General features: G+C 39.6%; 1 protein-coding gene across 4 annotated transcripts in view; it reads left to right on the top strand.

Moving 5' to 3' along the window:
• The window catches only part of STS (steroid sulfatase), a 201,027-nt gene that overhangs the window by 129,530 nt on the left and 45,730 nt on the right, over nt 1-25,767 (top strand). For all 4 annotated transcript variants that reach the window (XM_007990968.3, XM_037986311.2, XM_073013890.1 and 1 more), the window contains one exon: nt 23,411-23,548. In XM_007990968.3, coding sequence (XP_007989159.2) covers nt 23,411-23,548 — 138 coding nt within the window. The remainder of the gene's footprint in view (nt 1-23,410; nt 23,549-25,767) is intronic.

The following is a 25,767-nucleotide window of genomic DNA, read 5'->3' as shown; positions in this document are numbered from 1 at the left end:
CCCTTCACCCTCTGAAGTTTCTCTAAAAATCAACTCACAAAACGCAGATTAATTGAAGAAAAGTCATAAAAACTGTATTAACCTGCACACAGGGAGCATCACAGAGTGGTTACGTAACACTCTGTGGGATACCGAAGCTTGTATACCATATTGAGGTTACAAAAAGAATGGGAGCTTGCATCATGGCAGCCCTCCGATAAAATAAGTGGCAAATGGTTGGTTTGTTTGTTTGTTTGTTTGTTTGTTTGTTTTTGAGACAGGATCTTGCTCTGTCACCCAGGCTGGAGGGTAGTGGCTCAATCTTGGCTGACTGCAGCCTCGACTTCCTGGGCTCAAGCAATCCTTCCACTTTAGCCTCCTGAGTAGCTGGGACTGCAGGTGCGTGCCACCACACCCAGCTAATAATTTTATTTTTTGTAGAGACAAGGTCTCACTATGTTGCCCAGGCTGGTCTTGAACTCCTGGGCTCAAGTGATCCTCCCACCTTGGCCTCCCAAGGTGCTAGGATTACAGGCGTGAGCCAACATGCTTGGCCAGTAAACATTTCTTTCAGATCTTTAAGGTGTAAGACTCTCATTTCATGTTTCCTAGATCTGGACGAGGGAAGTCCTGGTTGCATGAATACAGAGTTTCTACAGATGCAAATCTCCTCCACAAAAACAGTTCTCCTTGCAGGCTCTCTGACAGCCATCTCAGCATATATGAAATTAATATATTTTGTGGTAAAATATTTTGATTTTCTTCAAGTTCTATAGACCAGGTACACATTAGGTACTCAATAAGGAAATTGTAAAAGTGAAAGTATGGAGGTCAGGTGCCTGATATTTGCAAGGCCTGATCTAAGGTGCCAGGAATTACTAGGAACACAGATATAAATAAGGTTGACTTGGCTTTCTCCTGTGTATGGAAATAGTAGTCCAACCATGGGCATGGATGAGATTGTTCTGCAAGAATATTTAAGTCCGTTGAGCAACTTGTGACCCACAGTTTGTTTCCATCTAATCCAGGATAAGAGTTTAGAAATCAACCTTCATGTCTCTCCTTCTCAAAAACTGTAAGACCCAAAAAAGCAAAAGCCCATGTTCTCTTTGACATTCTTTGTCCTATACAGAGTCTAGCTTGGATCTTAAGGCTGTATATTTCCCCTGGGATTTAATGCATCACTTTTCTATCTTGAATTTTTTAAACATTCTTATGTTTGATCAATGCAACCTTCTTTAAAAAGTGACAATAATGTGCTCACTTCTGGTGCACAGTGAGGATGGAAGATCCAGTCCAGCATCCAAAGGAAAGTCACAGCAGGAAGAACCCCCAAAAGAGAACCAAAAGAACAGCCAGAAACTGGTAAGACAGTCTCAGAGAAGTGTGGTCAGGGAATTCAGGAGCAAAGAGCATTTCAAGAGAGAAGGATCAATACCAACGAGTACTTCAGAGACATCAAGAAGGGCTGAAAAGGGACAAGTGAATGTAGCTCCTGTAAATTTTAGAATTATAGTGTATTACAGAGAATGATATTTGAGGAGCTGAGGTCAATGAGGTTGGATATTTCTTTCAAGAGGAATGGAAGAATTTGTGCCAAGGGATGACTTATCAGGCTTCGTCTGAGCTCATCTCTGCTTGGAGACCATGAATTGTGTGTTGGCACATAGGTATGTAGATTTTCAGTTCAATGCAGAGCCAAGAAGTAGGATCACCAAACTTATTGATGATTGAAGTTTTGCTAGCAGGGAGCATCACAAAAGGCAACTGGGCAGTGGAATTTGAGTGATTAGCAACAGAAGGACTGAAGTGGTGGATGGTGGTGGGGGATGAGGAAGGAAGAGAGCTGGTGGCTTGTGATGATGGACTGGAGATTCAAACAAGATTGCAGCAAAGCTGTTGGAAGGCTGGGACAGAGTGGAAGTGTTTATATTCCAGAGGTTGAATCATTCCAGGTATTCCCAGGTGCATGGCGTGCCTGCTGGATGATGAATGGAAGGCAAGTTCCTGGTGTTGGGGAGATCATGGAATTGGAAAGCCAGTGTGTTCAGCTGGTGCCTTCATATGACAGTGCACCAGCAAAGATGCCATGCACAGCTGTCCTGTGATTTCTAGGGCTTATTATCTTCATTCACTTTCATGGTGGAGGTTTATAGCCAGGCAGAGAGAGGGGATGCATAATGGTTTACTTTGTAAGGAGGAATGTAGAGCCATTATGGACCGCTCATTCATTAACTGAGCTTCCAATATTATCAAACACTCAAAATTGAGGCTTGAAAATTATTTCAATCGTTGGTTACCTGCCAATGTTTCAGGTTTTTAATAGGTTTCAGGGAGTCAGGGAGGTGGTCCATGCACACTAAGCAAGCTGGCTTCCTTCTTTGTCCAGCACAGCCCCATCTGTTAGCTCAATGACATTAAGACAGTATTAAGAGCTAACTGCTGAGACTATACAACTGCTTATCTCTTCATGACTGTGACACACATCCTGGTGGGATGTGATGTGCAGGGGGATGCACTTGGAGCAATAAGAAATAGAACGTGGAAGCATTTTGTCTTGAAACTCTTAAGAAAAGCAAATGTATCCCCTAGTCTCTCTCTCATCTGCTTCCGCAGCAATGGTTGGGTGTGGTATGAATTCTTAAATATGTTTTTAATTTTCATTTTGTTTTAAACATGCACTTCATAGAGTTCAAATAAAAATAAATAAATAGAGCCATGTGACACTGGCTCCAGACTAGACAGCATGATGGAACAGAGCAGGAAGCCCAGAAAAAGAATTTCATGTAAAATGTAAATGTAAAGGTGACCCTTCAAGGCAGATGGCTAAGAATGGATTATACAATAATTGTGATAGTATGATTAAACTTTTAGGAGAGCGATTGTAGTTAATTCCCTAGTATCTGGCATTGTGCTGTTTTGCATGTGCTTAAATGATATAATAATGGTGTTGTGTTGATGATGATGGTGATGGTGGTGATGCTGATGAGGGTGATGATGGTGATAATGGTGATGATGATATGATGGGTATGATGATGGCGATGCTGATGATGGTGGTAATGATGATGGTGAAGATGGTGATAATGATGAAAATAATGAAGATGAAGAGGAGGAAGCAGGGGGATATTGTGATGCTCAAAATAAAGAAGTCAATTTTACAAGAAGTGTAGAAGATTAAAGTAAGTTGCCCAAAGTCATGGAGATGACATATGATGACTAGGATTTTAATCTGGTCTGTCTTACATACTGTGCTATTCCTGCTGTTCCTCATGTATTCAAATAAGTTCCCCATGCAGATTGTGTTTGGAAAATGGAACTACTGAAGAATTCCAGAAAATATATTGAGATGTATTTATCTGATATACAGGATAGTTGAGAAAGGTCTGTCTGAGCACAAAAGCCAAGAAATAACTAACTCAAAGAAAATGATTGCTGAATTTTACTTCATGAAATCTAAAATTTCCTGATGTCAGGTAGAAATATAACATAAACTGAACAAAAAGATCAATGACAAAAGACTTAAAAACCATGTGCGTCATCAACATAAAATAAAAAGAAAACTCCTGAGATATAGGAAGAGCTCATACAAGCAAATGGTAGAAAGATAAATATCAGAAAAATACATTGATTGTACCAATTTATTGTACCAGTTCACTACACATGTTCTAGCACTGGGCATTATGATTTAAAAAAATAAAATATTTACTAAAATGATGACTGAAAGAGAGCAGCTCTTTTTAAAAATTACACATACCACATTATATTGATTCTCAAATAGGTCAGACATTTTTCTTGTGTTTAAAAAAAGTAATTAAACTGCAAAAAAATCTGTTGCCATTTATCCAGTGGAGTCAGAATCTTTCCTTAATCCCTAATGCTTATCGGAGGACCTGATGAAATCCATGACCACTTACAAGGCATATTTTAAATATTCAGCCAACACTTTTCATTTATGAATCCCAAGTCATCTATGACACAATGATTAAAACTCAAGTGAAGCAACAAATTGGGCTTTATTTTCACAGTGGCGTTTTTCGTCATTGGATATCCCCTTTAGGAAATGTCTTTCAAAAGGCTTTAAGTTATCTGTGTGTGTGTGTGTGTGTGTGTGTGTGTGTGTGTTTACACATGATATTTTACGTTAAATTTATCTCCCACTGCATCCTAAATCACACTTTTTAAAAAATGAGTTTGTGAAATCTACTTATTTTAATAATGCTAATGTAATGTTAATTCCCCACAGTGGAAACTGCAGTTTAAAAAAATAAAAAAGGAAATCCATGGTTTATTCAGACTATCAACTCTTGGTATATGCTTGCAGTCATAGCTGAGCTCTGGATCAGATGAAATATGACCTCTGATCGTGTCATTGCACACCCGTATTGCTGAGATTGCTATGATAATCATGAAATTGCAGATAGACAGTATCTTCTCAGGGACTTTTGACAGGGGCTGGTATTAAGCCTCCACTACCTAATGAACCAATTTTTTATTCAAGCAGATCTAGACAGGAGAGAAATGAAATCATTTCCATTACAGACCACTGTTTACCTGAATGCAACATGCATAATGAGGTTTTGAAACTTCAAGAAAACATCTAGGAAGTGATGACAACCCCTACATTGCAAAGGAATGACTAATACAAACCCACTTATGCGTGATTCTCTTTCCGCGATTGCCAAACGTATTTAATAAAGAGACAGTTTAAAAATCGTCAGTTACATGCTTGACTGTAAAGGTATATAGTACACTTTAGGATATGTGCTGTTTTGCTGTTTGGGAGTATTTTGTGTACACTTTTTAAAATATAAGGCTTTCTCAAATAGGATAGACCATTTGTTACTGGAATGTAATTTTATCTAGGGTTCTTATTCCTTTCATTACTGCAGGAAGAAAGTGAGTTTTTGGTCAATCAAAATAAAATCACGTATGTCCAGATTTTCTATTGATTGTCACCTTCAGAAATGTGTGTTTGGGAAGTCTTTGTGAGTGACGAGGCGTGGGTTGGAGGAGAGAGTAGCTGTGAGATGCTCGCTGACTGTCCCAGAGTTTATGCTTTTCTTGTGCCTTTCTGCAATGTCTGTACAGCTTTCTCTTCACGCAGGGGCTTGAGATGAGGTCACTGAGAGCTAAGGTCTATGATTTAACGTAGTTCAAGAGCAGAGTTCTGGGGATGAATGTGAAGTAGCATGTCATATACCACTTTGCAACAGAAAACAATTTTAAATCGCTGCCTCAGTCTTCTGTGGTTTTTTTCGTGTTTTCCACACTTTGTATACATGTTTTTCTGATTACCAAAGTAATCCGCAGTATGCAAAACCGAAGAATATAGACACAAACAGTACAGAAAGGGAATGCCTCATGAAATCTCACCCCTAAATAGGTAGCATCAATAACAGTTTGCTGGATAGATTTATTGTTTATATGTTGCCAGTATGACATAGTAATATCAAGATATGACTATTAAGAATATTTTACACAAACTCTATATGCTATTCTGAAGTTTTCTCTTTTCACTCAACTATCTATTTGGTCATTTTTCCAAATCAGCATTTCGATGTTCATTTTACCTTTCTTAGACTACAATTCGTTTAATCATTCCTCTGTGAGGGACATCTGAGTTCCTTTTTAAAAAATTTATTTTATTTTTTATTTTTTGTCTTTCAAGTAGTGCTATAAGTGAATATTCTGTAAAGCTGTGTGAACTGGTGGAATAGTTTTGAAATAAAAATTCAGCCAAGATAAAACTTAGCTGGATCAAAGAGCATAAAAACTTTGCTTTCATTTGATATTGCCTGAAATAGGTATACTCTTTTTTTCACCATGATAGTAGGACACCCATTGATGATCAATGAGAGCGCTAATTTCCTCATACTCTTAGCAACCCTGGATATTATCAGTCTCTTTTACATCTGTCAGGTGAAAAATGCTAGTTCGCTATTTTTTTTCTATTGTGTGTGGAGTTAGTACAGGGTTATATTTCTTCTCCCAAGGATTGTTGGTTCATATTCTTTGGTCACTTTTCTATTGGATTGTAGATCTTTTTCTTATGATTTGTTTGCAATATTTATATGATAAGAACATTAACATTTTACTTATTGTATGTTGCAAATATTTTTCCTACCTTTTTTTTTTTTTGTCTTTTCATTCTATTTAAAGAGTCTTTTGCAATAAATTTTTGTAGTTGGACCTGACCTTTCCTTCATGATGTCTGGGGCTTATAATTGGAAGATTTTTTTTTTTTTTAAATAAGCTTTTCTTACTCCCCTACAAATTACAGGTTGAGTATCCAAAATACTCAAATATTCATCCAAAATACTCAGGACCAGAAGTGTTTCAGATTTGGAATTTTTTCAGATTTGGGAATGTTTATATTCTGCTCACCAGCTCAGCATCCCTAATCCAAAAATCTGAAAGTCAGAATGCTCCAGTGAGCATTTCCTTTGTGTGAGCATCATGTTGACACTCAAAAAGTTTAGGACTTAGGAGCGTCTCAGATTTCAGATTTTCAGATGTAGGATACTCAACCTATATGTATACACCCTTTCCCTTGTATTTTCGCCCAATATGTATATGGCTTCATGCTTTACAGTTAGATATTTCATCAGTGGAAGAAATTGTGTGCGTGTGTGTGTGTGTGTGTGTGTGTGTGTGTGTGTGTGAGATGGACCATGTGTTATTTGCCTATTCTTGTGGATTTGGGTCTTGATTGATCAGTACTCTCGGCTGGTGTGGGGCCTCTTAGAACTTGGGTAGGACAAGTGTTGGTGGCCCAGTGCTATACTTTGTCTTCAGGTGGTAGGAATCCAGTTAGGATCTTTTCTGCAAGGGCTATGCAGAGGGTTACCATAATGAAACCACTGGAAGCCAGGTGACTGTAGCCCAGTAGTCTCTTCTCATGAGGTCTAGCATCGGCTGATTCATCAAGCTAGATCCACCCTTGAGTGGGCAGCAATACTTAGTTCAAACCTACACTGTCACTGCAGGAGATTGGGAGTGAAGCCAAGCTCCCCTTACAAGTACATGAGGTCCTCATGGTGGTCATGGCATCCACCAGCCAGATGAGTTAGGACCACAAGGAGGGCTTCAACTGCTAGAGCTGTCAAGAACAACCTGTGGTTTCTGGGAGCTGCTGATGGCTTCTGACAGCCTCATCTTTGGACTGGCTTCTGTAGCCACCATTTCTGGGTGGGGTTTTAGGAGGAGGTGAGGGTCATCAGGTGGTTGGCCTTCCCTTGGTCCCATGGGACAGCAACAGTGATCTGCAATCCATGTGAGCAGGCAGGGGCAAGGTTAGGGCTGGGAAAGTAGTTTGCACACAGGGGAGGGAGGGATGGTTTGGTGACTGTACCCTCCAAGAGCTATTTTCCTCTGGTGCTACCATTCCCACTTAGACGAGGAGCACAAAGCCTTGAAATCAAGTGAAGGAGGGGCTTTTCTCAATTGTCTCCAAAGGGAGCCTGCTGCTTTGCTCCCAGATGTCTTCCCCAAGCAGTGAGGAGGGAGCAGCTGGCTGGTGCTACTGTGCATCCTGCCCTTACCTGTGGGTCCTTACCTGTGGGATCTCATTTGTATCCAGGTGTACAGTCATGTCCCCCACTCAGATTCCTATGATGGTCATGAAGCCAGGAATATGTCTCTTTTTTTTTTTCCTTAAGAGATGAGGTCTCGTTTTGTCACCTAGGCTGGAGTGCAGTGGCGTGATCTCGGCTCACTGCAGCCTCAAGCAATCTTCCTGCCTCAGCCCCCCAAGTAGCAGGGACTATAAACATGTGCCACCATGCCCAGCTAATTTTTGTAAGTATGTATGTATTTTGTAGAGACAGGGTTTTAATATGTTGCCTGGGCTGGTCTTGAACTCCTGAGCTCGGTCAGTCGCCCACCTCAGCCTCCCAAAGTGCTGGGATTACAGACAGAGTATGTTTCTTCTAGAGTAGTTATGTCACTTTTGCAAAGAGAGCTAGGGAAAAGAAGGAGGCAGAAATTGGTCTATGTTCTGCTTGTTTCTGGAATCTTATGAAACCAGTGCTCAAGCTGTTTAGATTTCTGCATTTAGAAAAGAGGGAAGAGAAATACAACTGCTGAGATCATTTGAAGAGAAGACATTTCTATCCCATGAATGAATGCATACTTAATTGAAAGCAGACAGTTCTTGATCTGAGCCCTTTCTTTGGCATCATGGGACCATTTTCAAAAACCAAAAGGCCCTTAATGGAACAGGCAGCATTAAATTAGGGGTTCAGTGCTATGTTGCCATCTCTTCTCCTTGCTCTTCTGGTTTTCACTGTCACATTAGACTGTGTCCTATTGTCACGCTGCCACTGCCATCTGCTCCACTGATAATACTACTACTAATAAACTTACTTGTTCTTCTCTTACTGTATACTTACTGTCTGCCAGGTGTTATGCATTCAAAGTAGTTCTCATGGCAGGCCTCTGAGAATGGAACTGCATTATCCCATTTTAAAGATGTGTAAACCAAGGTGCATAGGAAGGTAGTAACTAGTCTCAGCAAGCTCACAAAATCAGCAGGTTGCAGAGGCAACATTCAGAGCCATGTGTATATGGTTCCACCCCCCACAGTGTATACTGGGACAATGATATCATACCACTTCTGACTTCAACATATTGATGGCAGCAGCGGTGCCAAGAAAGGACACAGGCTGTGACAAGATTGCATGGGATTCTATCCCCCACTGACCAACCCCTGGCTGTTAAATGTGGGCAGGTGACCTCTCTCACTGAGCCCCGACTTCTTTCTCTGTAAAATGGGATCATTTCATTGCCTTTCTTGCTGGGGATGTTTTGAAGAGTGCCTTCGGTGTATTAAGCACTGGACAAACGTTCACTATTATTAGGAAGCCTCCACACAGAGCTTTTGTTGCATCATAGCATCAGTTGATTCTCTTTTCCGTGCATCTTGACTTTGCCATCTCTCCTCCAAATATATTTTAGTTTGCTTTTTGGTAGGAAAGGGGAGCAAATGGCCATAGCTCTCCTGGGACACAATTTCATGTGTTCGAGTCTTGTGACCTTTCGTTGGTTTGGTATCTCACCATGAGAAAAATGGAGTAAATGAAATATTTCCGTAGCTTTGTCATCTGAGATCATGTGAGCACACTTCTCTGCCTGCAATCTGAAGAGTCACTTCTCCGACAAGCCTCGTGGAGTAGGAATCCAGGATTGCTCACAGAGTCTGCTGGGAGCTAACTGTCTGTCTTCGGTTGATTTCTGGGCTCACCCACTTGGACTGTATCTCTCAACATGGCATGCAGAGCCCCTGGTTTGGGGGCAACAGTGGCTGAATGCTTTTTTGGGGAGGTAAGCACTTGGGAAGGGAAGTTTCTTTACAACAGGATTCTGTAAGTCATTTTATTTGCTCTCAAGAAGTAGAAAAAAGAGAAGATTATAACAGAGCATATACATGACTCCTTCCCAAATGCAAAATGGATCTCTTTCATTGGGTACCCCAGATACCATTGAAGCAAAAAATGAAAACAGAACAGACCTCTGCTGTTTCTGGGATTATATTGGTGCTTGCCATACTTAACACAATATTTCGTTTATTTAAGGTCACTCACAGTGGGTGTACCCTAACTAATTTAGCTCATCAATTACTTAAATTTTAAAACAAATACTCAGTGATGCTCATCCAAATGAACTCCATTTAGTCAGTCATGGCAAAATCTAACTTTTGCACCTATTCATGCTTCCAGTTTGTAGAAAATTGTTAGTGAAAGAACATTGTTGTCACCATTTTTTTTTTTAATTCTAAGGTAAGACAATAGCCAGAACAAAACAAAAATGACAAAATTACAGCATTTTAAGTCTTTTAACTTTAATCACTTGAAGGTGGAATTACCTGTCAAATACCTGTACCGACAACAGCTATTTCTTGTCTGCCAAGTTTCATCAGTAACAACCATCTATAAATGCGTTTATGCATCCGATTTGTAGCAAGTAAATATACCGTACTTTAGGAAGAAAAAAACCTAGAGAAAACAAGCTTCTTTGACAATCTTTGAAGCTTTGAGCACTGACTTTGAGAAAAACTATTTTGTTTTGTTTATACGACTTGACATTTTGGTTTTGCATAGTGCTGCCTTGCAATTAAGCATAGGAGAAGGAGAGACGTGAAATGACATTACAATTTATTTGGAAACAGAGAGAATTACCATACTTACAGACAGAGTAGATGCTTCTGTGTTACTTCTTCTTTGTAACTTTATCCTTGCAGAACTTCCTGAGAGGGTGTCCCAGCATGGGGATGCATCTGTACAAAATACAGCTCTTGTAGACAGGAGTGGGTCTTGCTCAGATATCATTGGCCAAGAAGGGTTGCAGTCTATTCAGTTTGGGAGATGGAAAGGGAATCTTTGCACAGAACAGTATACATTGAGTTATAACATCCACAAGCGGTGTTACTGCCTGGATCCACACCATAGATTATACATCCACATTCATATGGATTTGCACAAAAGCACGCACCAAACTACACATAATATGTAGCATATTTCCTTCCACCATGTCTCACCCAAAGCCAAGAAATCCTTTAGCTACTCGTGGCTCTGCAGATGGCCTCTGCTTGGTTTGGTCCACAGTCTTGTCATTCCTTACCATGTTCTGCATTGCATGCCATGTGCTTTGATCCACTGCATGCCATATGCCAAGATGACCATTCACAGAATAGTCATTTCCTGGAAGAGGATCTTTATTCTAATGAAATTCCTCAGTCCCTCTGCTTGCAACTGCATCAGAGTCCCGCTTGAAGCATTTCTTAATTTAAGAGTATTCCAAGGAATACTCTTCTCACTTTGCCACTGAACCAGTCTAGTTAGGACTGAAGATGGAGGTCACTGGGCAAGGTCATCTTTTCCAGTGCACGCTACCTGACTTCAAACTATATTACAAGGCTACAGTAACCAAAACAGCATGGTACTGGTACCACACTGTCTCAATGCCAGTTGCCTGATATTTGGCATTGGTTTCTCTTTGTGCTTTTAAAGCAAGAGTGGGTAGGGTGGCAGGACTTGCCTCTGTTTTGGGAGGGAGAAGAATGACTTTCAAGGTGACTGCTGTCTAAACGCTAGTTCAATGCAGCAAGCCTCATTGGTTCTCTGTTGCCATCTCTACTTCAGGGTTAGACTTCTGTGCCCTTGGGCAGCCTCCTAGAGTGTGACAGTTGAACTATTCATGCCCCTGAACATGAGCCCCACAAAAATGTTTATTTTGGACTTCTTTACTTGGTACTTTTTAAAGAGTAGAGGAATGGAACTTCTACATAAAGGCAGTATCAAGAATTGAACTATGATTAAAGGCAAGGCAAGTTGTAGCCACTAGGGACATAAAGATGAGAAACTCTTCATTGCCTCTCCTCGACTATCTGGTATGAGTGGCAGTACTGGAGTTGTTTTCCACTGAATTTCTCAATGATTCTTTGTGTGACCCATTTGCCCACTAATTTGCTATTCTCCATATGTGCTGTAGTCAGAATATAGCATGCTTTCAATGGCATTAATGTTAAATCCCTTGCTCTTGCAGGTGAATCCACATCTTCGAAAATGGCATTTTTTTCTTCCATCATCCTATTCTTGATTTTAAATGTATGCCTCAGTTACACTCATATGGAAAGCTCGAAGTAAACTAGGGTATCAGAAAACTCAGTGATAACAGTGCAGCAAGAATGGAGGATATGTAGATATTGTATATGTTTTTCTTCTCTCTCTACTTTCTATTTGAGTTTCCAGTAAATCTGCATTTGTGACAAAACAGTAAACTTTGCAGAAAGAGGTTTTTGCAACCTCAGATTAGAGATTGAAACAGTACATAGCAGGAAAAATAGAAGAAGGGGTAGCTAGAGACCAGGTGTTTGAGGCTGCAATGAGCTATGATTGCACCACTGCACTCCAGCCTGGGCAACAAAGTGAGACCCCATCTCTAAAATAAATTTAAAAAAATAAAATTTGAGAGAGATGGGGTAAGGGCATTGTGGCCAGACCAAGGTAGGTCTGGAGAGCCAAAAAACCTTTTAACTGTAATACATAGTTGAAAATCCATTGTATAGAGTATTGATTTTGGTCCTCTACATTAATTTAGCTTATAAATCATTAATATCTGAGTCTTATCAAGTCTATAATGATGTTACCATGTTTAAACAGCTGCAAACCTAATTTCAGGTTCTTGAGCCTGAAACTAATATTGTCTTACCTGGAATTTACATCTCAAATTAAAATTAATAGTGTTTAATGTTGTTTTATAAATTATTTCTATCATTTCTATGGTATCTTCCATTTATTATAGTATCTTCCAAGAAGATACCGTAAGAAATTATCAAAGAATCAAGTTATCAATTATCATGACCATGCTAAAATGGTCATGATAGAATGACCGTTAAAAGACCATTAGGCTAGTTAATTCAGATGGGATTAATAAAAGTACATGAGAGCATCTGAATGCTGTCAATAATTAGCTGCAACACAATTACACAATAATAATAAACATTTAAGACTTACAATAGCTAAAATGCAAAAGCATTTAGTCTATTGTAGTCATGTCTCTAAACACTATCTTAGTCATGTGTCTAAACATGGATTACTTAATGTAATCCCTACAACTATGCTACGAGATACTTTTATCACCACCTCTGGTTTAAAGGCAACAAAGCAAAGTTTGGGTAGGTTGAGCAACTTGTGTCAGGATTGCCCAACAGCCACTACATTATGGAGCTTCTTGGCTACATGAGAAGAGTTCTGGATTGTGAATTGAATACAGACAGTAGACCTATCTGGTTGCTGGGGAGAGTCTCCTGCTCTGGAGCTGCAGGTTGTGTATAAGACAAGCCCATTTGGACCAATGGCCTCTGACAGTTTTCTTCTCACTCCTGTATTCCAGTATTCTATCAAGTCCTGAGTTCTTGAGTTTGCCTCAGATACTATAAAGATGTCTGGGTTCAAAATTAAACAAGGGATGTGGAGGAAGTAGAAGCTATGGGTACTACAAGGGTGTTTTGGGTAATACTTTTTCTGCCATCTAACCATTCCAAGCACATTTAGTTTTGCTAGTTAAGTCTTTCAAGGCATAGAAAGGAAATATATATTAGAATCCATGAGTTAGAGTTAAAGCTGTGTTCTAAATAATACTCCACTGAATACCAATGTGTATATTTCAAAAGTGAGGTCAAAATTAGGGGTCAGGACTAGAGTTGAATACCTGTTGCTTTAAAGTCGTGGCCCAATTATAACTGAGTCAAAAAATCTAGTGCAACATTCCTCCTCCATGAATTTATTCAGCCTGCTTGAAATAATTTAATTAATTAATTGGATTAAATGAAGTCATATATTTTGAATAGTGAGCTTAGTGCCTGGCTTGCAAGACAGGCTCAATAAATGGTAACTGCTGTCATTATTCTTACCATTATTGTTATGATAACTCTTCTTTTCACAGATGTGTAAAGCATCTTTGCTTAAAATGTGCCTACACCTCCATTACATTGAGTAGAAAAATCATAGATGAGAAAACGTCTGTAATGGAAAACTAAGCAGATATATGCACCATCTTATCCTTTTTATTACTAGCTCACCTTATATTTAAGATATCTCTGGTAGGACCCACAGTTCCTAGAAGGGCGCACCAATAGCACTGGTATTAAGGATCTTGGGGAAAGAAGTGCTTCTCTCGACTAACACCATAAGTCTCCACATAAAGCAAACAGATCACCCTGGAGTTACGAAGATATTGCAAAGAAGCTGTGACTGGCAAACTGAAGGTTGCATGGATTAAGGAGGTTGCAAAACATAAATGATGAGTTTACCAAGGCATTGATCAATCTGTCCATGTTTTAATTCAAGTGGAAAGAAAGGCTTGGACCTGTGATTGATGTACAAGGTGTCAGCAAAGGAAAACATCATTTTCAATTTTGTATCTTCAGCTTTAGAGATGGTAAAATCCAATGCAAAGACCTAGTTGTAACATGAACTTGAGTCTCGATGGTGTGGTAGAGCATCACAGATATGAAGAATTCTGAAGGGGTTTGTTTCCTGGTCCATTATTCATAGCCTCTGGCCATTCTCGACTCACAGTCCTCCCTCCCTTGTGGCTCAGGCTGGAGGTTTAAGGATGCACCTCCAGTTGGATATTGCTGGAGAAGTTCTGGCTGATCTGTGTCCAGAGCTTTGCATTGACTTCTGTCATAGAAATGATGCAATGAGCATCTGTGCAACCTCCTGCTCCATGGCACAGGCTGGGTCACCTCCCAGGGCAAGTTCAGCTGGTAGCCATACCAAACAGCAAATGGCTGTACCTGATTACCCAATCTCTATCTTTTGCAAGAAGAGAAAGTCCAGGAAATACAATGGCATTACTGGATTAAGAATTGAAAGACAATGTGTTCACTCTGAACTCTGCTCTTTCAAAACATTTCCTGCTAGTCTGAATGCCCATGGCTCAGGGAAACCACTCTATTGTGATGTCGATAACCCTATGGAAACAATGTCCAAACTGGCTTCCCTTGAGCTACAGACATGCTGACTTTGGGTCTTCTCCCAGACACTGGAGTATAATTCCACAGAACAGGTACAATGACTTTGTTCTTCCCCGTGCCTTTTCCCCATCTGTGCAGGAAAACACTGGTATGCTCCATGAACATGAGAGCAAGTTGGAGTTATTTAAATTATTTCCAGCAAATGCAACACCCTGGAAAACACACAAGTTATTGTTAAGCCAAGAAAATAGTGGAGTAGAGCCGTGAAGGCATCCCAGATGGTGAGAGCAGATGCAAGTGCAGAAGGGTAAATCACACATTACGACTACCATTAGGGCAAAGATGGATTTAATGGAGGAAATCACAACATTATCACAACAACCAGGTACAACACAAAATAAGGATTAATTCCCGGGGGACAATGTGAACTCAGGAACAAACCAAAGAGGGAAACCCAGTCAAGTGAAGGCAGGGTTACCAGTAGAGTGGCGGCATTTCACTCTTACAGTTTTCCATGTGTTAAGTACTCTAATGATTACAATTCTATGCATAGTATGAGTATTTACTGTGTTTGAAAGTTATGTGTCAAATTGTCTGAAACTAGCCAAGTCTCATTATGAGCATAGTTACTGAGGTCTGTGAAATTCCAGCCATCTCTTTTTATATGTCAGCATTGATTAAGCATTTAGTCACAGGTAACCTTTCCTCTCAAAGTGTGGTTCTTGGGCAGGTACCATTAGCATTATGTAAGAGATTTTTTTTTTTTTTTTTTTTTTTTTAGAAATTCTCAGATCCCCACTCTAGGTTTACTGAATCAGAAGCTTCATTTTAACATGGTCATGAATTAGCCAATTAAAATTCAAGGACCATTGGTATATAAGGTGACTACACTATGGAACCTGTATGCTAAGTACAAGGTCTTGTGTGTTAGTTTGGTTCAGCCAGCAGAATTCTTTAAAAAAAATTGTGTAAGTTAATCTAATCAGTTTCTGAATATCACATTTTCTTACTTTTCCATAGTTGTTTCAAAAATGATTAGGGATGTCTTCTTAACATGTTTTGAATGAAATTTTTATGTTAACTTATGGCATGTGAAAGTGAGTAAATTAATAAAAAGCATGATGATACACAAATTAATGGATGTAGTGACTCTAGTTAAATGGGAAGATCTTGCATTGGGAATGTCCAGCCATCATTGTCGAAGAGGAATTTATCCTCTAATCCAAAAACTTCAGAGAGGATGATTCTCCATCATCTATTTGAGGCAGGCAGATTTGCATGCAACAGAAACTGCCCATGGCAGAAGTTTGAGCCCCTTGTCTCTTGCTCAGTCATTAGGGGGAGATAGGAGCCACTCTTCTCTTGTTATTCAGGAAGTAGATACAGTATGTGCTGGAGTTCACCGTCTACCTCCCAGTTCCTTAGTTCCTGCAACTATCCTGCAAGAGTTTCATTTCTAGTGCCCTTCTTAGACCTTGCTGTCCACTTGGCATTTGACTGATTGAATCCCAGATGACCTTTTATGCAGGAGTTGCATTAGATCCAAGTTGAGTACAGCAAAGCACAACTTCTCCTATTTAACTATTATGCCATTTTACATTCTTCTTTTGAAAAACAAAGGAAAAGCCATAACAAACACCAATATTTCCTGCAGTTACATTGAGTAGGTGGAGAGACTTTCTTAATAAACCCCCCAAAAGACAGCACATCACTTTTGTATCTCAACCAGCATATAAAATGCAGATTGTCAACTTTATGCCTTTTTATTTTGGTCCTATACTATTTTTCTTTTATATATAAACTTGTAGATTTGATTTTATACTGTAGATAACTCATTTACTTTCCAATGTCCGATCTGAAGGGTCCCTTGAGCTCCATATAGATGGAGGAGATCAGGACTTAAGTTTTGGAAATCTTGACCATTTATTTCAGGAAGAAGTACTAGATTGAGTTCACCTGTATGAAATAGACATTGTATCAAACTGGAGATGATACACCTATTTGTGCAGTGACAGATAAACCCTGATGTATGGGGCATTGGTGATACTTGTGATCCAAAAAAGAATTCCCTTTCTGTGACAGCAGAATTTCTCTGTGCCACTCCACAAATGGTTCAGGAGAGCATGAGAATAACGCTCCAAAGGCCACATCCCTGAAGTAACACCTAGCATTTCATATGGCCCGCAGAGAGTCGTAGCCACCCCCAGGTGGTACAATTACTGCAACTTTTATCTATCTTAAAATTCTAGCTTTAGCTGAAATACTGGAGTCTCGCCATCTCTGTTGGTCAGATGTAGGAGTAACTTGCTCACCAGAATAGCTTCAGGGAGACTTTAGGATACCATTGTGCCCTGGAGTTACACTGAGTAAATGGAGAGGCTTTCTTAATTATTAACAGTGGGTGCCTGCTTAAGAGGATCTATATATCTCTCATATATGATATATAAAACACATGTTTTATATTAGAATGGTGACATTTCACTCTTACAGTGACTTTGGGTCTTCTCCCAGACACTGGAGTATAATTCCACAGTATATAACTATATTTATAATATATTATATATTAATATTAAAATATATACTTATACATTTACATGTAAATATAATATATAAAAAAATATAAATATATGTATATATAATATAACATATATAAGCATATATTTATATAATTAGAATTTATATATAAATTGTATAATTAAAATGTATATATAAAGTATATAAATATATGTAATTATATAAAATATATAAATTTTATATAATTATATATAGTTATGCATAATCTTATATATAGTTATAAAATTTATAATTATATATGTAAGCATATAATATAAATATAATATATCATAATAAATATATACTCATATTAAATATAGAAATATATAATATAATTTACATGTATACTTATAAAATTATAACATTATATATAAATTTATTATATAATATACATATAAAATATATAATTTTATGTTTCTATAAAATGTATATGCACATATATAATATAAAACATATATATGTGTTATATATATAATATGAAACATATCTATATTATATTTAATGAGCCTAATGCTTCCAAAAGTATAACCTTCATATATATATATATATAGTATATATAGTGACTTCATAGCACTTTGCTCCAGTATTCTGTCTGAGTGTACCTACCTTGTAGAAGAAAAGGCAAAGCAAAATGAACTAAAATGACAAGGCTTTGGTGACTCAAGCTGAGGTTCTTTTTTTTTTGTTTTGAGACGGAGTCTCGCTCTGTCACCCAGGCTGGAGTGCAGTGGCGCCATCTTGGCTCACTGCAAGCTCCGCCTCCCGGGTTTACGCCATTCTCCTGCCTCAGTCTCCTGAGTAGCTGGGACTACAGGTGCCCGCCACCTGGCCCGGCTAGTGTTTTTTTTTTTTTTTGTATTTTTTTTAGTAGAGACGGGGTTTCGCCGTGTTAGCCAGGATGGTCTCGATCTCCTGACCTCGTGATCCGCCCGTCTCGGCCTCCCAAAGTGCTGGGATTACAGGCTTGAGCCACCGCGCCCGGCCCCTGCAAGCTGAGGTTCTAACTCCATTGTAAAGTTAAGGAACAGTGAGCACTCCCTGTAGGGCCTGTCCAGGATGAAGTGTTTTGGGTGGAATTCCTCATTCTTTCTTCCACAGCAACCCCCTACTATTATCCATTATCACCTCTGACTTAGTGGCAGAGGATCCCAGTGAAAAGCCAGAGACTTGGGTTTCAAACCAAGTCTGCTTAAGTCAGGACCTAGAAGCAAGAGCTTTAGCACTTAGTCCTGTGCTCTGGCACCTCATTCACCTAAGACCTCGAATTCTGCTTTCGTGTTTGAAACCCTTCTCTCTCGGCACTGTGTAGCTCAGTGCCTGACTCTTAATAGTAGCTTAGTGCTTGTTTGTGGGCTGAATAAATGGAATGACAGGACTTTCTAGAATTTAGGCTTCCTTGGCAACCCACATCCACACTTGACAGAGGAAGGATCTAGATTTTTGCATTTCCAAGGTTTCTTCTTTGGGACTGCCAAAGGTCTGGTTAGGAAGCCCTCACTTTGGTAAGCTTGTTCTTGTTATCTCCGGTTAAATAACAAAGTGCTCTTGAAATGGCTTATTTTCTATATTTGTTTCATTCAGAAAACAAAGGGAGAAAGCTTTGGAGATAGAACATTTCATTTACAAGCTATAATGCAGCTCACCATCGGCAATTCAAAACTATCATTCTGTATATATCAGTATCATTATATCTTGAGAACCTTACTGAAAAATAATATTTGCAGACCTCTGATTTGTAATAGATTGCTCTGAAAGCAAAAATAATACAGTAGCATTTGTTCTTATGGGAGATTTCTGTTCACAGTGTTTATGAGGGAAACATGTTAGACCTTTGTAGGATCAATGTTACAAAAAATTAAATGTCAAAGGGGCTCTGGGATTTACAATTGAGATTCTGGCATAAGACCTAAGTAGTATGGGATCCAGACTGTATCTTTTGGGAAAGAATGGACTAAAAGGAAATTAGAAAACTGACCATTTCTCAGGAAGTTGAGGTAAATATTCTACCATGCATACATGCATGGCAGCCTCAGCCACTTTCTCTTGTACTAATAATCCCAGCCCAGTTGAATAGGACACCTTTAATGAAAGTGATCACTCTAGGCAACGAAGAAGAAACTTTGATGAGGACATGTTAAATATCATGGTCATTTGAAATATTGGAATTTGGAGGGAATATCCAGGGAGAAGTATTAAGATGGGGAAGGATGCAGGATATTTCAGTTGAGAGAATCTGCATAATAAATGCAGCTGTAAATTTGTCTGGAGTTAAAAACAGGCAAGAGGAGAAACTGTAAGTAGGATGTAGCTGGCCTTGGCTTTGGGGATAAGAGCTGTCCCTGAAAAACTCTGTGGCACTGCAGCCTTTAGCACACAGCCTGTGTAACGTGGGCACTTCATAAATCCATGTTGGATGAATGCATGAGGAAGTCTAAGAGTCAAAATTGCATTTGAAAGGCATTTAAAAAATTAACAGAAGGAGGCTGAGGCAAGGGGATTGCCTGAGCCCAAGGGTTTGAGACTAACCTGGGCAACAAACTGAGACCCAATCTCTACAAAGGATACAAAAATAAAAATAAAAAAATAAAAAAATAGCCAGACATGGTGATATCGACTCGCGTGTAGTCCCAGCTACTTAGGAGGCTGAGGTGGGAGGATCACTTCAGCCCAAGAGGTAGAGGTTGTGGTGAACCATGATTGTGACACTGCACTTCAGCCTAGGAGACAGAGTAAGACTGTCTCAAAAACAACAAAATAGACTGTTTTTGAGCAGTTTTATGTTTACAGAAAAACTGAACAGAAAGTACAGAGTTTTCATACACTCTCCCCTGCACACAGTTTCCTTATTATATACATTATGTATTCATGTGGTACATTTGTTACAATTGAGCCAACATTAATAAGTTGTGATTAACTGAAGTCCATAGTTTCCATTAGGGTTCACTCTTCGTGTTGTATATTCTGTGGGTTTGGACAAAGGTATAATGGCATGGATCTACAATTACAGGATCATACAGAGTAGTTTCACTGCCCCCAAATTCCTCTGTGCTCCGCCTCTTCATCCCTCCTTTCTCCCAAGCCGACAGTAATGACTGATCTGTTTACGGTCTATATAGCTTTGCCTTTCCCAGAATGTCCCATAGCTGGGATCACACAGTATGTAGCCTTTTCAGATTGACTCCTTTCACTTAGAAATATCTTAAGATCCTTCCATGCTTTTCATGGCTTTATAGCTCACTTCTTTCTAGCTCTGAATAATGTTTCATTGTCTGGATGTACCACAGTTTATTTTTCCATTCAACTGCTGAAGGGCAGTTTCGCTGCATCCAAGGTTTTGGCGATTATAAATAGATGTGGTATAAATATTTGTGTGTGGGTTTTTGTGTGCACATGAATTATTACGGGAGACACATTTTTATAGGAAATTTCTTTGCAGCATTTTCTTTGTGCAGATACTTCTGCATATAGAAAGATGAATTTTGTTTCAAAGGAGGGTGTATGGTCATATGCCTTTCACTAAATACTAACTACAATACATGGAAGCAAATTCCTAAGTCCTCTGCTACCTGCGTAATCTGTGTTATTTTACATAGAAGTTGTTGTATGAGCAAAAGGGGACATTTTTCTTTCAAAGTATAAATGGGGGTTATAGCGCCTTATTGCTTCCTTCTATTTCAAGTCATTAAGCTAATTACCATTTTCAAAGTAATTAGGCTTAAATTAGTGTCTCAGCCAAACAACCCCAAGCCCAAGCGCACAGGTGGTTTGCTTAGCTGCACCAGATAACACCATAATAAATGTCTGCCTGATCATGATTTATCACAGGAGACAAATTGCTAAAACGGCCCTCGGGTGTCTTATTTTTTGGTTCTGAGTATGATATTTACATATATGGTGTGGATTCTGGGAATGTTTATCATTTGAGTTAAAAATTGAGAAACATTGAACATACTCTAGCCCGTGGCACTTGCAATCAAATAGCAAAAATATGCCTTTGCACAAATGACTTGGGTGTTGTTTTTGCATCAGAAATCATCTCTGCCACCTCCATGGGCAGCTCACTCTGCAGTCCTTCTCCTTCCGCTTTTCGGAACCAAGTACGTGTGAGTACAACCTGGAGTGAAGGGTCTGGCCCTGCCGGGTGTGATCTACCTGCTGGATAGGATGTATTCCAAATCCTATATTTAATTATTTCTACCACAGAGGATGCCTGGGGCCATTGTAGAATATCAGTTGTTGTGGACATCCTAGTGCGACTAAGAGCCCACCCAAAATTTGATTCCCATGTCGAGACCAGTGACAGCACGCACACACTAAGAGGATATGAAAAGGCTTGTTACTCATATAATGTGGCTTTCTAAGGACAGCAGGTGATATGGTTTGACTGTGTCCCCACCCAAATCTCATCTTGAATTGTAGCACCTATAATTCCCATGTGTTGTGGGAGGGACCCAGTGGGAGATAATGGAATCATGGGGGCGATTCCCCCCCAACCCACCCACTGTTCTCATGGTAATAAATAGATTTCACAAGATCTGATGGTTTTGTGAGGGGGTTTCCCCTTTCGCTTGGCTGGCTCTCTCTCTTGCCTGCCGCCATGATTGTGAGGACTTCCCAACCACGTGAAACTGTCAGTCAATTAAACCTCTTTTTCTTTGTAAATTACCCAGTCTCGGGAGTATCTTTATTTGCAATGTGAGAACAGACTAATACAGCAGGTTACTAAACCAGTACAAAAAATAGCTTGAGAGAGCACAGAAAAGAAACGGATTCTGCTTTTATGGTGATTAGGACTTGGGGCTGGGATAAGGGTCTCTTGCATGCGACAGGGGCTTGCATAGTTCCAACCTCCCACTGGCGGTGAAGGAGGGAGCACCCAGGGTTTCTTATCAGCCTGAGTGGCATGAGAAGAAGAGGGAGAGATGAGGCTTAAAAACTCTTGGCACTCAAACGTTAAGAAGTGGAGTCAGGCTCTGATATACCAATCAAAGCCTAGCAGTATGCAATGACTTATTAAATTAAATAAGCAGCATATGACTATGTAGAGCCCTGTGGAAACTGTACATTGTATACCTCTAGTTTGCCATCATTGTCTTCTGATTTGAGAGCTGGGTGATAGCTTCCTAATCAGAAAGTCCAGGTTTCAGCTCCTTCAAACTTCAACTTTCCTCTATTTTTTTCTTGCAGAAAATTATAAGCATATGCAGATATGGAATAGTACAGTTAAACCTCCATATGCCCTTCACTCATATTTAACAGTTATTAACTCCTGGCTAATCTTGTTGAATCTATATCCCAGACTCATTTATTCTTGTCCTGCATTCTTTTGAAGAAGACAGCAGCTATCATCTTCTTCACCACCTCCATTTCATCCTCGGGTATTTCAGGATGTATCTCTACAATATTTTTTTTCTCTCTGGTGTACGTTTTACTCCTCTGTGATTCTCACTGAGTCTATCTACTCATCTGTTCAGGATTTGAGCATTTTGAGTTTTCAATCAGATTTGATTCTTACTTTCTGGTTCTCCCACTTCCCAACTATCTGAACTTGAACAAGTTGCCCTTTTACAGCATTGTTGATCTACCCCTAAAATGAAGCTAGTGCTATTTACTCATAGGGTTCAGTGTGTTCTAAACAAGATAATATGTAATAAAATTCTCTGCGTGTAGACAGTGCTCAACAGATGGTAGCAATTATTGTTATTATTATTGTTGTTGCTATTATTTTTTGAGGGGTTATCTGGGGGTGGTATACAGTGTTAGTTTTGGGGAAAGAAGGTGAGGACAAGAAGAATGTTGATATTTGTGATGAACAGTTTAGACTTGGGGAATAACTCCTGGTTCTTCCTCTATCAGTGAGGAATATTGATATTCATGTGAGGGATAGTTTAGATTTGGATATCTACCGTAAATATTAAAAGAGAATATTCTCATAAAATATCTATATACATATTTGTTCACATAAGAGGAACATCACTGGTTTAGTTTTCCCATCCAATAAGGAAAAATGATAGACTTCTTTATAGCCTTAGGGCCAACACCAGCTGGTGAGAACAACCTTTCAGCTTCTTTCTTCTGGCACCTGCCTCCAAGTGGCTCCCCATCAATGGACCTGGTACTTATAGAATACTTTCTCAGGTCTCCTTGCAGAATCACTTCATGATACCCAGAGGTTCAAATGGTCCTTCTAAATGACACTCAAGTCAATGACTCTTGGTGTCTATTCTAAGAACACAGCCACAGCCAGTCTTGATTGCATCACGTCTCATGTTGGGATAAAATCCAATTTGTAAGAACATTTACTTCCACCTTGAGAAATTAGCTACCCATTGAGTAGGGCAACCATCTCCCTTCGCTTTGTGAATATGCGTTTTTACATGGAGTCTTTTTCCCCTCCAGGGCAGATCTTGAACCTTCTAGATGAGCTGAGATTGGCTAATGATACCCTCATCTACTTCACATCGGACCAGGGAGCACATGTAGAAGAAGTGTCTTCCAAAGGAGAAATTCATGGCGGAAGTAATGGGATCTATAAAGGTGAGAAATGCTGGGATGGACAAGCTCTGTCCTCTTAGCTCATCTGCTGGTCACTTTTTTCTGATTTTAGAGCTTTTCCATAGTTCTTCTGCTACTTTGCAATAAGTAGGACTTCCTTGTGTCATGGAGACAGTTGGAAGGCCAAAGTGACCATTTCTGTTCTGGTTCCCACAGAATTTAAAAGCCCACATCCTGTGTCAAGACATTAGAATGAGAGTATGTATCTCCAAATGTAAATGCAGCCTCATATAATGTAACTGATTAAAACAAGAATTCCTCTACCCCGTATGTGGATTTCCTGTCACTACTGTAACAAATTGACACAAACTTATGGGCTTAAAACAAATTTATGAAGTTACAGTTCTAGAACTCAGAAGTTCAAAATGGATATCTCACTGGTCTGAAATTAAGATGTCTGTAGGGCCTTCTACAAGCTCTTGGAGGGAATCTGTTTCCTTGACTTTTTCAGCTTCTGGGGACTTCCCACTTTCCTTGGCTCATGTCCCCTTCTTCATGTGGAAAGCTAACAATTCATTGTCTTCAAACCTCCCTGTCTGTCTCCAACCTTTGCTTCCATAATCTCATCTCCTTCACTTACTCTGACACCCCCGCCTCCCTCTTATAAGGACCCTTGAGATTACATTCAGCCCGCTCGTATAATCCCACATCATCTTCCCATCTCAAGATCATGAACTTAATCTGCAAAGTCTCTTTTGCCATGGGGTGTAACATGTTCACAGGTTCCAGGGATTAGGACGAGGGCATCTTTGGGAGACCATTATTCTGCCTATGTGAACCCACAATAGTATTTTGAGCTGATACTTCTTTAAAAAAAATTTTTTTTTTGCAGCATTAGCTGAGCTACATTCATGATGGGTCGGGCATCGTGCTAGTCATTGGAGATATTTGATGAGACCCAGCTACTGTCTTGTATAGCGTATGCTCTTCCAATATAAGACAGACATATATAATGTCTAATATATACATTTAGATATATCTAATCTACTTAGACATAGCTAATGTTTAATGTCTATATACATGAGACATATCTAATGTCTAATATGTACATATCTGATGTCTATCTTATATGACAGATATTACATGACATACAACGTGGCCCATTTCATAAAGTGATATGATACCTAAAAGGGCATATTCATGCTAAGGGTTAGGACTCCCCAGCCAGCTCTGCGGTGGATATGGGTTGAAGGTACAAGAAGAGATGATGCCTTAACCAAAAGGGGAGGGTGAATCACAGTTTACCTACAAGATATGAAAGGATGATATAGGGAATGCTTTTATCTATCAATTTTTTTGGAATATTGATTATCTTCTGTGTATCTTGCATTGGGTCAGACACAACAGTAAATATAAAACATGGTGTCTGCCCTGAAGGAAGTCATGTTGAACTGGTAGGTGGGTGGGTAGATGATGGCTTGAAGCCTGGGAAGACCCAGTGCAATTTGACAAGGGGACTAACACTTGCATGCACAAGATACTAATGGCACAAGGGGAAAGACAGCCTCACTTGGCTGAGGAGTTCCCGGGAATGTTTGCAAAGGAGACACAGCTAGAAAGGAGGTCACCAGTGGGTCTGTGCATCTGCTCTCACTCCCCTTCTATCTCTTTCTGCCTTTCCAACCCCTTGCTCTTTTTTATCGTGCTAGAAAGAGGGAGAAGCAGCAAATAGCTTATTCTGCAAACTGCAAGGAGCTCAGTAAGGCCAGATTACACCACACCTGAGGCAAAGAGAAATAGTCCTCTGTAGTCTATCCCTCAGGCTGCAGATAGCTTATGAAGCCTTATATTTCTATTTACATCTCTATGTGCACATCTGGAGCCCTATGACCAGCTGAGCACCCAGGGGCAGGAACCCTCTCCTACATCTTTTGTAACCTGGCACCTAGCACAAAAAGATGCCTATTAGGTGCATCTGGCCAACCTTCATAGGCTGCTCAAACCTCCTCCCAGCCCCTTCCTTTAGGTCGTGTTACCTTGCTCAATGCAGGCAGGACAAATGATCAATATGTAATGTGGGTTTGATTAATCAACTGGTGTGTTTAATCTGAACAGGATTAACCCCAGTAGGCTGTCACTCTTTCAGCCCTTCTCTGTGTGCCATGTTACTTTAAAAGTAGTAAAAAGTGGAAACATGTATTTCTAATATATGAAGACTTGGTGCTACCGGGCTAAACTGGGGTCCACTCACCCAGCGCAGC

Source organism: Chlorocebus sabaeus, chromosome X, assembly GCF_047675955.1.
Source record: "Chlorocebus sabaeus isolate Y175 chromosome X, mChlSab1.0.hap1, whole genome shotgun sequence".
NCBI lineage: Eukaryota > Metazoa > Chordata > Mammalia > Primates > Cercopithecidae > Chlorocebus > Chlorocebus sabaeus.
This window is presented reverse-complemented; position numbering and strand designations above follow the sequence as displayed.